This window comes from Molothrus aeneus, chromosome 3 (assembly GCF_037042795.1).
Source record: "Molothrus aeneus isolate 106 chromosome 3, BPBGC_Maene_1.0, whole genome shotgun sequence".
Classification (NCBI taxonomy): Eukaryota; Metazoa; Chordata; class Aves; order Passeriformes; family Icteridae; genus Molothrus; species Molothrus aeneus.
In genome coordinates, this window is record NC_089648.1 from 21,890,546 (window position 1) to 21,903,882 (window position 13,337).

A 13,337-nucleotide genomic window follows, 5' to 3' on the forward strand; every position below is an offset into this window, starting at 1 on the left:
ATTACTCCTAGAATAAAAAATGTCAGGGCTAGATGCCCATATAATAGAAAAACAAGAATAGGGAAGCTGGACCAATTAAAGACATGTAACTAAAAAAATCCCCCAAAATCTCCAAAAAGTACATCAATAATAAGAATTGATGGTACACAAGTACAATCAGATAAGATAAATGAGTAGGAATACAGGAGTACTCACAGCTGCAACATGACTCAGCCTTCAAAATACACTCTGAAGCATTTAGAAATACTGCTCTGAAGGTGTCTTAAGACTTGTCTTAAATCTCTTCACTAAAGACCCTTTCAAAGTACCTTGAATATACTATTTGAAGCCCTAAGCCTATCCAAAGTTGTAGGACAAAATGAGTATTTACTTTCAGTAGGTGTTACACCAGAGAAATCTCACAGGTAATCTGATAAAGACACCTAAGAAAAAAGTGGGTGGCCACCTTTTTCCTAAATACTCTTTTCACTGAATTTATTTATTTCTTTAATGCCCCTTAGAGGAAAAAGAAGAGAAATAACTATTTATGATTGAGTATTCAACTGAGCTTTCAGTCCTACAGTGTGAACACCAGTACACAATTCTGTTCCATGGCAGACCTATTTTTTGCCTGTAATTCTTAGTATCTAAAGTTTACAGAGAGACCAATTTTGAGAGAACTTCATGGCCTTATTTTGCTGAACACAATACAGCCATACAGAGGCCCTCACTCTATAATTTCAAAACAGTCGGTTTTCATTCACACTTGGCTTGGAAAGAGATCTACTTACATGCAAAGAATAATGATAGAAATAGAAACTACAGTTACCATGGAATTCACTGAGTGATCCATTATTCCTCTCTCAGCCTGTCCAGAGACTTTCACCTCAGCTTGGTAAATCTGAACAAGTAGGATCCTCCTTCACAGAATGTATTTAGTAATGAAAACTCTCCAGGTTGCTTAAACAGACTGGGGAGATTCACCTCTATACCACTTCTGAGATGCTTGTGAAAGAGCTTTTAGTGTTTACATTGGAAAGATACTATGAGGAAATCTCTATATATACTTTAAGTAATTCAGTGAGGAGACTTTTCCTGAGACATGAAAACTAACAAGAGAGAAAAAAAAAGGCATAAAGGATTAGATCCAAGAGATTCCAGAAGAACAGTCGCCTTCACGTGCAAAGATTGACACTGAGGAACAAGGCAAACATATGTCCACAGACACATCAACATAAAGTGCCGAAAGCCTAGAGAAGAATAGAAGGGGAGAAGATAAACTACAAAAATAACCATATTCTACCTTCACAATATGGAAAAGATGGATAAAATCCAGTAGCATATGCCTGCAAGAGCAGCAGATTCTCATTTAAGAGAACTTATGTTTTCTCGCTGCCGTCTTTTAGTGCTTCCATATGTTTCAAAAAAACCTTGTGAAATGTAAGGCACTTGGGCCAATCTCAGAAATAACATGTCTTCAGCCAGGGGGCTTTACCAATTGAGAAGTTAGAAAAGGATTTTAAAACAGGCTGGAGATGGAACCTGTGGTTGTACTGAACTGGTAAAGAATAGCTAAATAAAGTATATCTAAGTTTGCTAAATAAGCAAGTGAGCTTACTCCTTTTTCCTTCACAATGTGACTTATTTTGCCTCAAAATGAGATCAATTCTCCTTGGTAGGTCCTAATCAGCAATTTTGCACAGCTTTTAAAAGGTAATGCTTTAAGCACATCACAAATTAACTATGAAAAAAAGCCAAACTGTTTTCTTCTCCTCTTCTACCTTTCTCATCTCAGGGGATTCAGAGAATCTTGATTTCAGAAACAAAGAACTGTCAAGAGTTTTTGACATCTGCCTGCAAAACTGTGATTTCAGTATATTTCAAAATAAAATCAATAGGCTATATTGAAATGCAACTTCAATATATCCTAACATTTCTAATTTTCAAAACTTCAATTTTTAGGAATTTAGATGACACTTGCCTTAGAAAAAATATATTGCCTATGAAGCTTATGGAGATACTAAACACACAACAACTTGTCAGTAAAATGCTTGACTATTCAAAGTTGAGGAAGCAGCCGCTACTGGAGACAAAGAGGCCAATTCAATATAATACTGTATGTCTTTTTGAAATTCAAATTATTAAGAAGGTATGGTCCATTTAAGTTCCCAATATAGATACTAAAAAATATTTCTATAATGAAATACAAAGTTTGCAAATTTTAAATATAAAATTTTTACACTTCCTTATCCCTTAGATTCCTGTTTCAATTCATAAACTCTTTGTTAGCAGAAATATCTTATGGCGCTGTTTTTCCTTGCCTTTTTTCCCCCTTTATTTTTATTCTTTATTTTCTGAAACAAATGTATAAATATTACAGTCTATATTAATCCCCTCGTCCAAAATATTACAAACAGTTGGAACACATAAAGACAATACTACATATGCAACACTGAAATGGTAGGAAATAATATAAGAAGCAGAATACACATTATAAAAACCTAAAAGGAAGTTTTGTCAGGAAAAGCAGAAAAATAGGTCACTTCAGCAAGTATCCACACCTTACTGGATAATATTAGAAAATACAAAAACAACATTATTGGCAAAATTAAGATTTCAAATTTCAAGCTGACCCTGGAATTTTGGACCTAAGCAGAGAGATTGAGCCACACATTCTGTAGTTACACAGGTTTTTCTTTTCTTAGATTAAAAACTTTTGGTCTTTTGTGCAAGAGTTGAAAACTTCAGGTGTAAACCTCTGTACCATTTTACTTTTAATGTTGACATTTCTCATCAACTTGATTTTCTATTGAATTAGGTTTTCCTTTAGTGATACTCTGGAACTAAGCCTGTCCATGAGGAGCTCACTGCAAAAGTTTTCTATTTACAATGGCCTACAGTCTGTAGAAATACTTGCATCCAAGCACAGTAGTAATTTATTTTTCATTTTGTGCATCTATATATAAACATGTAAAAATCTAAATGCATCAAATGTGCAATACAAATATATTAATTAGGTCAGACACTGGCCAAAAGCAGGTATTTGTGAATGAAAATTCAAACGCCTGAATTGCAGAGAATCATCAAAAGTGCTACTAGAACATTCCATCATGAAAATACACCAACAAAGCCTGCAGAGCATATAGCTTTCTTCATTTCAGTATTAAAAACATTATACAAAACGCCATGCGCGTTAGATACAAATATGCTGAAAAGAAAGATTAATATGGCCATCTAGAGGAGAAAAGAATGCTATGAAAACATACAACACAATTTTTCAGGCTTCAGAATATGATGCTTTTAGAGGCATGCAGCCAGAAAAAGGATGTAATAAATAAATTAAAGAATTGATAACAAGCAAACCTTAAAACAATACGTTCAGACATTTTGGTGGTCTGAATGATGCAAACATATTAATATTAAACACGTTTTTAGCAAGACAAGCAAAACATACAGGGTGTATTAATAAAGACAAGATTATGTTCTTGTCTCTTTGTTAAATTTTGTGAAAGCACAGTTAAGTATACACACATCTAAACAAATGAATTTTAAAAGGCAGAAGTTCAGAGTGAACAGTTATCAGTAAAACTGTTTATTGGCTCCTTTAAAAACACACAGCTCACTACTGCGAAATAGAACATGTCAGAGAGATTAGCTGCTGAAGAGAAAATTCAGCAGAAAAATACAAAATTTTCTGAAAACTAAGGATCATTTCCATTACTCATACTACTCTATCTTTGATGGAATTCATAGAGTCATGGAATCATGGAATGGTTTGTGTTGGAAGGGACCTTACAGACTACCTCATTCCAACCTCTCTGCCCTGGATAGGGACACCTTCCACTAGACCCGGTTGCTCAGAAATCCATCCAAGCTGGCCTGGATCACTGCTAGATGTGCAGCATCCACAGCTTCTCTGGGTAATCTGTTCCAGTGTCTTGCTACCCTCACAGAAAATAATTTTTTCCTAATATCTAATCTAAATCTACTATCTTTCAGCAGATCTTCCAGATCTCCTTAAAACCACTCCCGCTTGTCCTTATTCTTAATGATCAGGGGCTGCTTTACTGGCAACGAGCAGGAGGAAAACAGAGGTGAGACAAAAATTAATTCTGTCCTCTCATCACTTCTCTTTAACACTATCAAGTGTTATGTGCTCAACATATGGACTGATCAGTGCCTTACAATGGAAGCACAGCCAAAATGTTAAAGACTTAGAAGTAGAAATGATAAAGCACATATGAGAAAAAAGAAGCACACAAAGTCAAATGCACTGACAATTTTTTCTCATATTAAACAAAGTGCATAGGAACACACTGCTTGTTCCACAAAAGAGTCAATAAATGGTTCAATCATCTGTCTTTACAATTCTTATAAAAATAATTCAATACCCCTAAAAGCCAAGTATTTAATAAAAATACTCAGTATTCCTGTGGCATTAGGTCTTCTACAGATTTTTTTCCAAGTTTAAGGAACAGTAAAGCTTTGCATTTTTAAAAATCACACTGAAACATCTGGAATGCTGATGCTTCCCCCTTGGAATCAGATTTTTAATATCTTCTGTTAAGTGAACTGCTTCTCTGAACACAAATGAACAGCTTGGTAGTAATAATCTGTCCTTTATTTCTGATTGCAGGCCTTCATGAAGTTGTCACCTTTTTTTATCAAAGTTCTATGTTGGGCAGCTTTCCCCCTGTAATGATCATCACATAAGGCATACGCTGTCTCTTCCTCTATTCTAAAACATTTTTATCATTGTGCAAATATTCTTTGAAGTAATTTAGGAAGAACATAAAAAGTACTAACACTAATTATTCCAGCATGCCACCTTCAGGTCACTGAGAAGTGAAAAATGTTAGGTTGTTAATCTGCTACCACATCCAAAACCTTTTTTTCATAGTATTGAACATAATTTTGTTGAGAATAATGGATTAATAAAATGAGACAAACTCCTCAGTCTAATTTGCAAGCATTTTGTCGAACATACGGTGTAGAATGATTGCAGGCTGTCAAAAAAATAACACTGTTTATTCTCGATTCCTTGTAAAATGTGGGAAGAGAATGCTCTCATAAGTAGCAGCAAAAGCAAAATACTGACATTATTAAAGTTTTGTGCAAGTAGAAGTATGTGGTTAAAAAAATCTAAGTTTTTAAGTTAGAATGTTGGGATAGCTTTTGTTTTAGAAGTTTTTTTTGCTTCCAAACCCTGAATGCTTTTTCATTACAGTAAATTTTAAAATGGCATTTCTATTCAGCTTGCTTCCAGAATGGAGAGAGCATTGAAAAAGAATAGCACCTGATGACAGATATATTTACCAACAGAAGAATAACAAAAAAAGAGGAGGGGGTAACAACTGTAACTTTCTGGATGCAGTATTTGGACTTGCCAAAAAGGTTCTTTTGTCTTAGGTTGTAATCCTGATACCGATTTCCAGACTGGAAATTATCACTCCCCAGGATAAAAATCAGTAAATATAAATTCTGATGACTTAAAAGGATGATAAAGAACACAATCATTAAAAAAAAAATTGGATACAGGCTAGCACAATGTCTTTGAAGCTTAAATCCTATAGGGCCAAAGTGAAAGGCTCAGATGAACTCAGGACTTTTCACTGAGAAGATGAACTAGATTGGATTAAAAAATCAGAGCAATTACAAAATTGAAAGAGGGATGTTGTATAACTACGGCTATTTTAACAACTAGCCTCAGTAGTCTGCAGAGAGAGAAATACCTTATTCTAGATATCTGAAATGAGTCTGCCTGTGTAATTCTCTTATAATTCATATTTGGTATTATTTGCTAATCATTTTTCCATCTCCTGTTAATATACATCATCATTCTTTCCCAACAGCGACAGAAGCCATAAAAAAGCCTTTCATATTCCCTCCACCAACACTGTTGAGAGATCTCAGTAGATATCAAAACCAAACATACTTTTAATTTCCCTATTCCTTCTCCATCACAGTGTTCAAGAATCAGTTTTTACCACCTGACCTCACCTCTGCATCTCCTTCACTGTTTGTTGGAACTCAGACTACCTGCCTTCCTGTAATTTAACAGCAAAGGAAAGAAATGAATTTTCTCATGATCAAAAGAGAATCGTTTTACTCTGCAACTTACTTGAAATATGGTTTTCATGTCCTTCAAGTTTTAGCTTAGAATCATAAATGACCGTATACTAATTTCAAATTTCAACAGCAAACAGACTTTTATATAATTTAATTATATCAAATTGTAAATTTGATAATATCAAATTGTAGAAATCGTAAATTTTTTCAAGCCCTTCTGGACTGTATAGAACATTTAAGGTGAAATATCTTGTAATTACATATACCCACTTTTTATTAGAAAACACCAAAAAACTTTTGCATTTTAACATACTAAAGAAAGACCAAAAATACCTTACTATAATATAGTACCTGTATCAGAATGTGACTTTTCCCTAGCTCCAGGAAAAACTCACTTTTCATGCTTGAAACTGGCTATGGACACAGTTCTCACACAACTACTTTCAAATACAAAAAGCATATTGACAAAATATTGACAGCAGAATTCTCAGCCTCTACATCAAGCTGTCACCCCAACTGAAAATCAAGAAATATAGAGCATGTAAGAAAACACCCACTGTTTAAATCCAACTTTTACCACCATGGAAAAATACATTAACCTAATCTTTATAGTAATTTCTTTGTGTCATTTCAGGAGAAGAAAAGATATAGAACATTCCAGCAATGCACACTGCAATGACCATATGCACTGTAGCCAATAACCAATTCCATTTACTTTGTTGTTAGAACAGCTTATCAATACAGAAATAACATGTCTTCTTTGTATTTATAATACCACAAATTCAACAAGAGTTGCCATGTTTCCTTCCTAAATAAAAACAGCTTAAATTGCCCCAAAAATGAAATGAATAATGATAAAATTAAATGAAACTTAATATAACAAGATATTGTATCATTTGCAGTATCTCTGGAAGAATGTATACAAGTGTGTGCTTTTCTTATTTTTTTTTGAGCATGCACTAATAGAAAAGGTGTCTGGATATTTCTTGCAGACATTGACTATTTGCTAGCCAGGCTGCTCTCATCTTGGACTTACTTATCCAGAACACAATTCTGAAATTTGGAATAAAAGGAAGGCTTTTAAATAGCTCTTACCTTCATCTATTGAGGCTTCACTACTGTATCCATCATATTCTGCAGACAGGGGACTATATTTTTGTCTGGTTTCCCATATATAGTTTTTTTGCTGTCTGCCATCCACCACTGGCAGCCTGGAACTCTGGGTTCTAGACAAGGCCTCATGATATTTACCCAGTGCTTCATCTTCACTCTCAGATGATGAACCATGCTGGTCTTTACTCATATAAGAATTGTCTGTTTGAATAAAATAGAGCAAATCGACTACAGCTCAAAATAGAATACAAGAAAATAACCATAAGAGGTTATCATTGAAGATATTTAAGCCATTTCAATTAAAATTTCTGTAATATTTTAAAAATACCTTGTTGTAATTACAAGCATTGTGATTTTGTAATTGCTGAGAGCTGTTCTCATTTTCTAGAAGACCTGAAAGATCATTAAGCCCCAAAAAACCACACTAGCACTTATTCAACAAAAACCAGATCAATTCATGTAAGGTGGCACATGGACATTCTTGAAACCCTTCATAAGGTAGGAAAATGCTTAAAATAATTTATGTCAAGGAAATCCAACACTGCTGCAATATTACATTTGGATACCTTACAAATCAAACAAGCAGCTCCTGATCCTAGCTGATTCCCAGCTGATTTTTGCTGTAAGCATGTAGCATAGCATAGAAATGAAACTGATTTACAAAAAAAAGCCTACAACAAAATAATCTTTAGGATAGTTATGCCAGTAGTGCTTAAACTCACAATAACAAATGGGAAAATGCTAGTGAAAGATGTTTGCACGAACAATTTTATTTAACTTACAATAAACAGCTCCTTGTTCAATAACTGAAATTAATGCAGATTTTTACTGCAGACATCTGGCAACAGCAAAAATTACATGGGGAAAAAAAATCTCTCTATTTAATTCTTTTATAGCAGTTCTGCAGTGCCTACTCCTGTGGCCAACGTTTTCCAACTACATTTCAAGCATGACTTCCTCCCACAAATCAAAGATTTGCTGTATTTTTATTTCTGTAAAGGGAAGATTTCCTCCTCCCTTCTTCCAAAGTTCAATTGGATTCTACCCACATTTACCATGCCTTGCAGAGGTTCTGTAGATCTCAGACTCTAACAGGCATTAAGAGTTCATGTGAGCTCAGAAGTCAGCATTACCTCCACTGTGAGAGCAAACCTATGGTATATGATTTGCCAGTGCATTTCCACTAGCAGCAGAGCTTTGAGGTGCCCATAATGCTGTTTCTCAGCTCCTGAATCTGAGGGAATGTTGTCTAACATGCTACCCAGCCACACTCAACTGCTTCTCCCCTCCCTGCTTTTATGCCCTCAGCTCCAGATCTGTGTTTCCACTCCCATTAGTGTCTGTCTTCATGCCCAGTCAATCTCACTCATCTGGCTGAGTATTCCTGCTGAAAGACAGATTCAGCTTATTCAAAAGCTAGCCAGTTAAAATTAAATTAACTCGATGTATGCCAGCCATCTAGATCTCTTTTACAGTCAAGTGTTTGCCTCTTAGTACTATAGAGGTCTGTCTTTCCTACTTTTACGAATCACTTCCCATAGAGGTCTTTTTTCTCCCTGGTACTCCATACAGAAAAACCTCAGCTGCAAGTTTAGGTAAGAAATCTTTTGGAAAGCTACATTTATACAAGTAGAATCCTATGCCAAGTTCCTGTCTCCCAGCCGCACACTCCAAGTTCTTGCTCCAAGCACCCACATTTGGTGTCTTACGGTGATTTCCTCTATTCTCTTTGGCTGTTCAATCCCGATGTCTTTACTTGCACCTAACCAACTACTCATGTAACCTTGGTCTTTGACTTTAGTCTCTCCACCTTCATATGAAGTTATCAGTTCTCTCCATAGCTCTCACCCTTCCTAGTTTAAATCCCAATCTACCATGTGCATCAGGTCCTATTTGTTCAGGAAGTTTCTGTCCTCACATAGAATATGTTTATTCTCAATTCTTCTGTTCAAACTCCCAGAGTCCATCAGTAACCACAAGCATCAAAGGCAGGGTAAGACCTGGTCTGCTCTTCAATCCCTACAATGAAGCATATGAGTGCAAATGGGATGGTCAGTGAATTTAACAAGCAAAGTATAAGAAGTGTTTACCATGTCTTTTCAAAAAGCAAACTTTCCAAAAATTTACAACTTTGTCAGACTTAGGTGTTTTTCATAGAAGAACATGGGCATCTCTGACATGGGAGAAGTGCTCTCCCACATCTCAAGCACATATTCCAATACACAAAGGTGCCACAGCATCTTTGTAAACCTGAGGTGAAATCTACTTTTTTTTTTTTTGCAGAAATACCCAGCATGTTTTTCTCCCATAACCTAGTTTTTGGAAACAGTTAAGATTTTAAACTATAACTTAGGAAAAAACAAAAAACAATAGGATCTCGGACAGAAAGAATGCCTAATTTCCTCAAAATTCTTTCAAATTTGGCACATAATTTAGGAAATTCATAATAAGATCTTGCAATGGAAATTTTCAGAAAACCTTATCTGGATGTGGGGCTACCAGCTCTACACACAATGTGTACAACTTATTTTATTAATTATAGGAAAAATGGTGCCTTAAAGGACCTCTAAGGAGAAACTAGATCTTTCAACTCTAGACTATTAATTCAAGTCTAGCAGATATGGTTCTTCCCATTTACGGATGGCTATAAAGCAAGTTCAATTTCAGTGATCATTTACTGAAAATATCACACCAAGTAGGATATATTCTGGCTAACATGTTCACTGCAAGAGGCTGCCCAGAAAAAGGAATCTCTAAGTGTTTTGCTGTAACACAAAGTAAAATTTTGTATTTCATATAGCCCTCCAGGGGTTGAAACCTGCCACATTGAAACTTCTACAGATTCCCACAGCTATAATTAAAGCAGAGCATACCAGGCCTAAAATACAGTGCCAGACATCAGTATTAGGTGCCTCCTTTAACGCTACAATAAATGTATTCACAAATATGAAATCAGGTTCATTAATCAGCCTGCATAAAGAATGGAACAGTATAAAACACGGCAGCAACATGTTTGAAAGAAGAGTTGAAGTTATGTCTCTAATAATACACTGATTTTTCTAAGCATCCAGAAGTTCTCAGTGATAGCAGGTTTTTATTTTTTCTCCAGTTCCTATCATAAAAGAATGAGAATGTATACCATTATTAGAAGTCATGAAGCAAGACGTCTTCAGAGGACTTAAAAACCTCCTCAAAGTTTAAACATAAGCTATTCATGCAAATTTTTTTTTTAATTACAAAGCAGATAAGTTTCAGTTTCTTGGGAAAAAGTAGCTTCCTGTACATTAAGAAAAAAAAAAACAAAAAACTGAGTTTAATGCCTTTGCTTGCCACTTCTCATTTGATTTTTATACCTTATTTGGAAACTTGGCTAAGACAATTTATGTTCTTAGCAAAACCTTTCCTTTATTTGGCTGACAAGGTCATGAGCAATCATTAATCTATTGAAAGCTACTAATTTGCTTATTATGGACCCCAAATGCCATTTTTGAGAGAATATACTTTACGAATCTATTATTATGTAATGAAATAGATAAGATCAGAGTTCATCATACAAACATGGAAAACACTCCTAATTAAAACTTAAAAAAACCAAACAAACAAAACCAAACCAAAACTCAACAAAGCGGATAACTGAAATTTTCTGATAAGGAAAACAGACACAACTGAAGGAAAAAAATGGGTTTCTATTAGGAAATCATTCATTTCTTTAGAATCAGCACCTGGAAACATGGAAAAGTATGTGTTGCTTTCTAAAATTTTACTATGCAACTTGCAAAAGTATGTAAAATTGCAAGGTTTTACTTCTTCCTTACAAACTGCTATTGCAATTCCCTTATCACACTAAGATTGGATGTTGAAGACGGCACAAAAAGTATCTATAACAACAACACACAGGTTTTCTTTTAAGACTACAACTTTAAGACAAGGCTCATTCACTTCTTTCTATACTTAAAATCACTTAATTGCCATTTCTTATTGAGTTTCTCATTTCTCATTGTGTCTTGAAATCATTCTCTCACATATCCCAGAAATATTCTGAAGATCTACTGTAATGTAAATGCAAAAGAAGTTATTCCTTTTACTGTCATAGCACATTTTATGCAATGCTTTTAAAAGAAACAAAATAAAAATAACTTTCACAGAACAAGTATTAACTTCCAGTATTAATTAATTCATAGTTTTCAGCAGAAACCACACAAGGCAGAGAAGGCAAGAAAAACTGTATAAAGAAAGAGTAAAGTTAGAACATAGAAAAGGCATTTATTAATGAGTTCCTTTAAGTAATACTGTGGAAAGTAAATAACTTCCAAGAAATATCAACATAATTAGAAAATGAAGCACTGAAACAAACCTGGCCCTTTCACTGACAGGAAACACTATTATTAAATGTGTAAATTAGCTGAAAAAAGCAGGAAATATCATAAGTTTCAGGAAAGGCTGAAGAATGCAGTTTGCTGACAGACTCCTCACCTTTTCCTGCTGTCTTCTTATTACATAGCTCTCTTTCTAATTTCTTTGAGTTTTTCCTTTTGCCCTCATTTGCAATTGTAGTTGACACATTGCCTTCATCCTTTGAGATGGGTTTTCTTTTTCTGTCAAAGAAGGCTTCAGATTTCTTTTCTTTGATTTCATTAAGGCAACTGGGATGGTCATTGTGCATCTTCTTCAAGCTGGAATCTGTTAATTTCTCCTTCTGTACTTCAACAAGCTTTGTTTCTACATGGGGAACATTCATACTGTGCACTTTATCAGAATCTTTAAAATCAGCTCCAGGTGACTGTGCTTTGATTTTTTTAGGCTCACGATTCTTAGAATTATCTGATACTGCATATAAACAATTATCTTGCTCCTCTATAGGTTGCTGCACTGTAAGTTTTTTACTTTTCAGGTTACTATCCTTCAAGAACTTATCATTTACAAAACACTCATTTCCCCCTACTACTTCCCTTTTAAAAGGTCCTCCTACAGTCTTCGAATCCTGAGGTTCTTCTGTATCACTGAGAGGATTATTATGATCTGTGCCTCTTAACTGGCACTGGTTTTTGTTCAAGACATGGTCAGATAGTCCAACTTGACTTGTACCACTTTTTACAAAATCTAACGAATTAGAATTATGAGTCTCTTTATGTTCTGCAGCACCTCTCTTTGTTTTCATATTAATTTCCTGAGAATGAGTTAATAATGAGGTTGTGTGCTCCTCTCTGCCTTCCATAGGTTTCTCACTCTGCGTTTTGGAGCTCTCATCCTCTGCCCGCAGGCCATTGATCATGCTGGTTACTTGCTCTGTCACTGAGTCAGCTACAGAGTAGCCAACCTCACCAACAACACTGGCCAGGTCATCCACAGCACTGCTGAGTGTGTCCACCAGGGAAGACACCGAGGGAAGGCTCAGATTTTGCTGAAGGTTTCTAAAAAACGCCATTTGTCCAGCCTATCCAGCAACAGATCTTAATACTGACAGGTCCTCTCTTTCACAAACTGACCACCTCTGTTTCTTCAACTTCAGAGCTATTTGCCTTCTCTATTTCAAAAATCAATATATTTACCAGGGGAAGTTGCAGCTTTTCTCTTTTCATTCAATAATCATTGCAAACAATAAGAAAACAGCTAAATAAATATCTTGAAGCTACAATCAACCAGCAAAACCATAGTCTTTCATCAACTGCAGCATCAACTAGCCATAATAAAATTCATTATTTTCAAAAACAAGACAACTGTGTGAGGTGGAATTTTTTTTATTCTAACCTGTGAAGAAGAAGTTGTGAGACATTTAAATTTTCATCAGTGTCACACTAAAACAGGCTTTTAACATAACACAACACACATTGTAGGGACTTCTTCACCCCAAAATATCTATTGTCTTTTACATAAGGTAAGATACTTTGGAATATCAAGACTTGTTTTGTAGCAAAAAAGAAAGTTAATATGACAGACAATTTCTGGGGAGAACATTTTTTTTGCCTCCTAAAAAATTGAAAATTAAAATTTAGCTCCATCTTTTAGAGAGGTAGAGGGGAAGAAGGCCTCTTTGATTTCACATTCTGTTTTCTGGTGCCTGGCTCTTTCTCTCTAGTCAACTAACAAAGCCTGTTCAATTCTCACAGTAGAAAAGTAGAAAGAGGTTGTTTTACCAACCCTCAGTATCTTTTTCAAGGTCTAATTTCTTTCATTAC

The 13,337-nt window shown here is 35.0% G+C and overlaps 1 protein-coding gene across 3 annotated transcripts in view; it reads right to left on the reverse strand.

Moving 5' to 3' along the window:
- SYT14 (synaptotagmin 14) overlaps positions 1-13,337 on the reverse strand; it is an 81,167-nt gene that overhangs the window by 41,210 nt on the left and 26,620 nt on the right. The window contains exons 1-2 of one of the 3 annotated variants that reach the window (XM_066546476.1): positions 11,635-12,747; positions 7,144-7,362 (exon numbers count right to left, since the gene is read on the reverse strand). The exons of 1 other annotated variant lie outside the window; for it this stretch is intronic. In XM_066546476.1, the coding sequence (XP_066402573.1) occupies positions 7,144-7,362; positions 11,635-12,586 (1,171 nt within the window). In that variant the 5' untranslated portion in view covers positions 12,587-12,747. Of the gene's footprint in view, positions 1-7,143; positions 7,363-11,634; positions 12,748-13,337 lie in introns of those variants that run through there. One more of the 3 variants, XM_066546474.1, reaches the window with a different exon arrangement.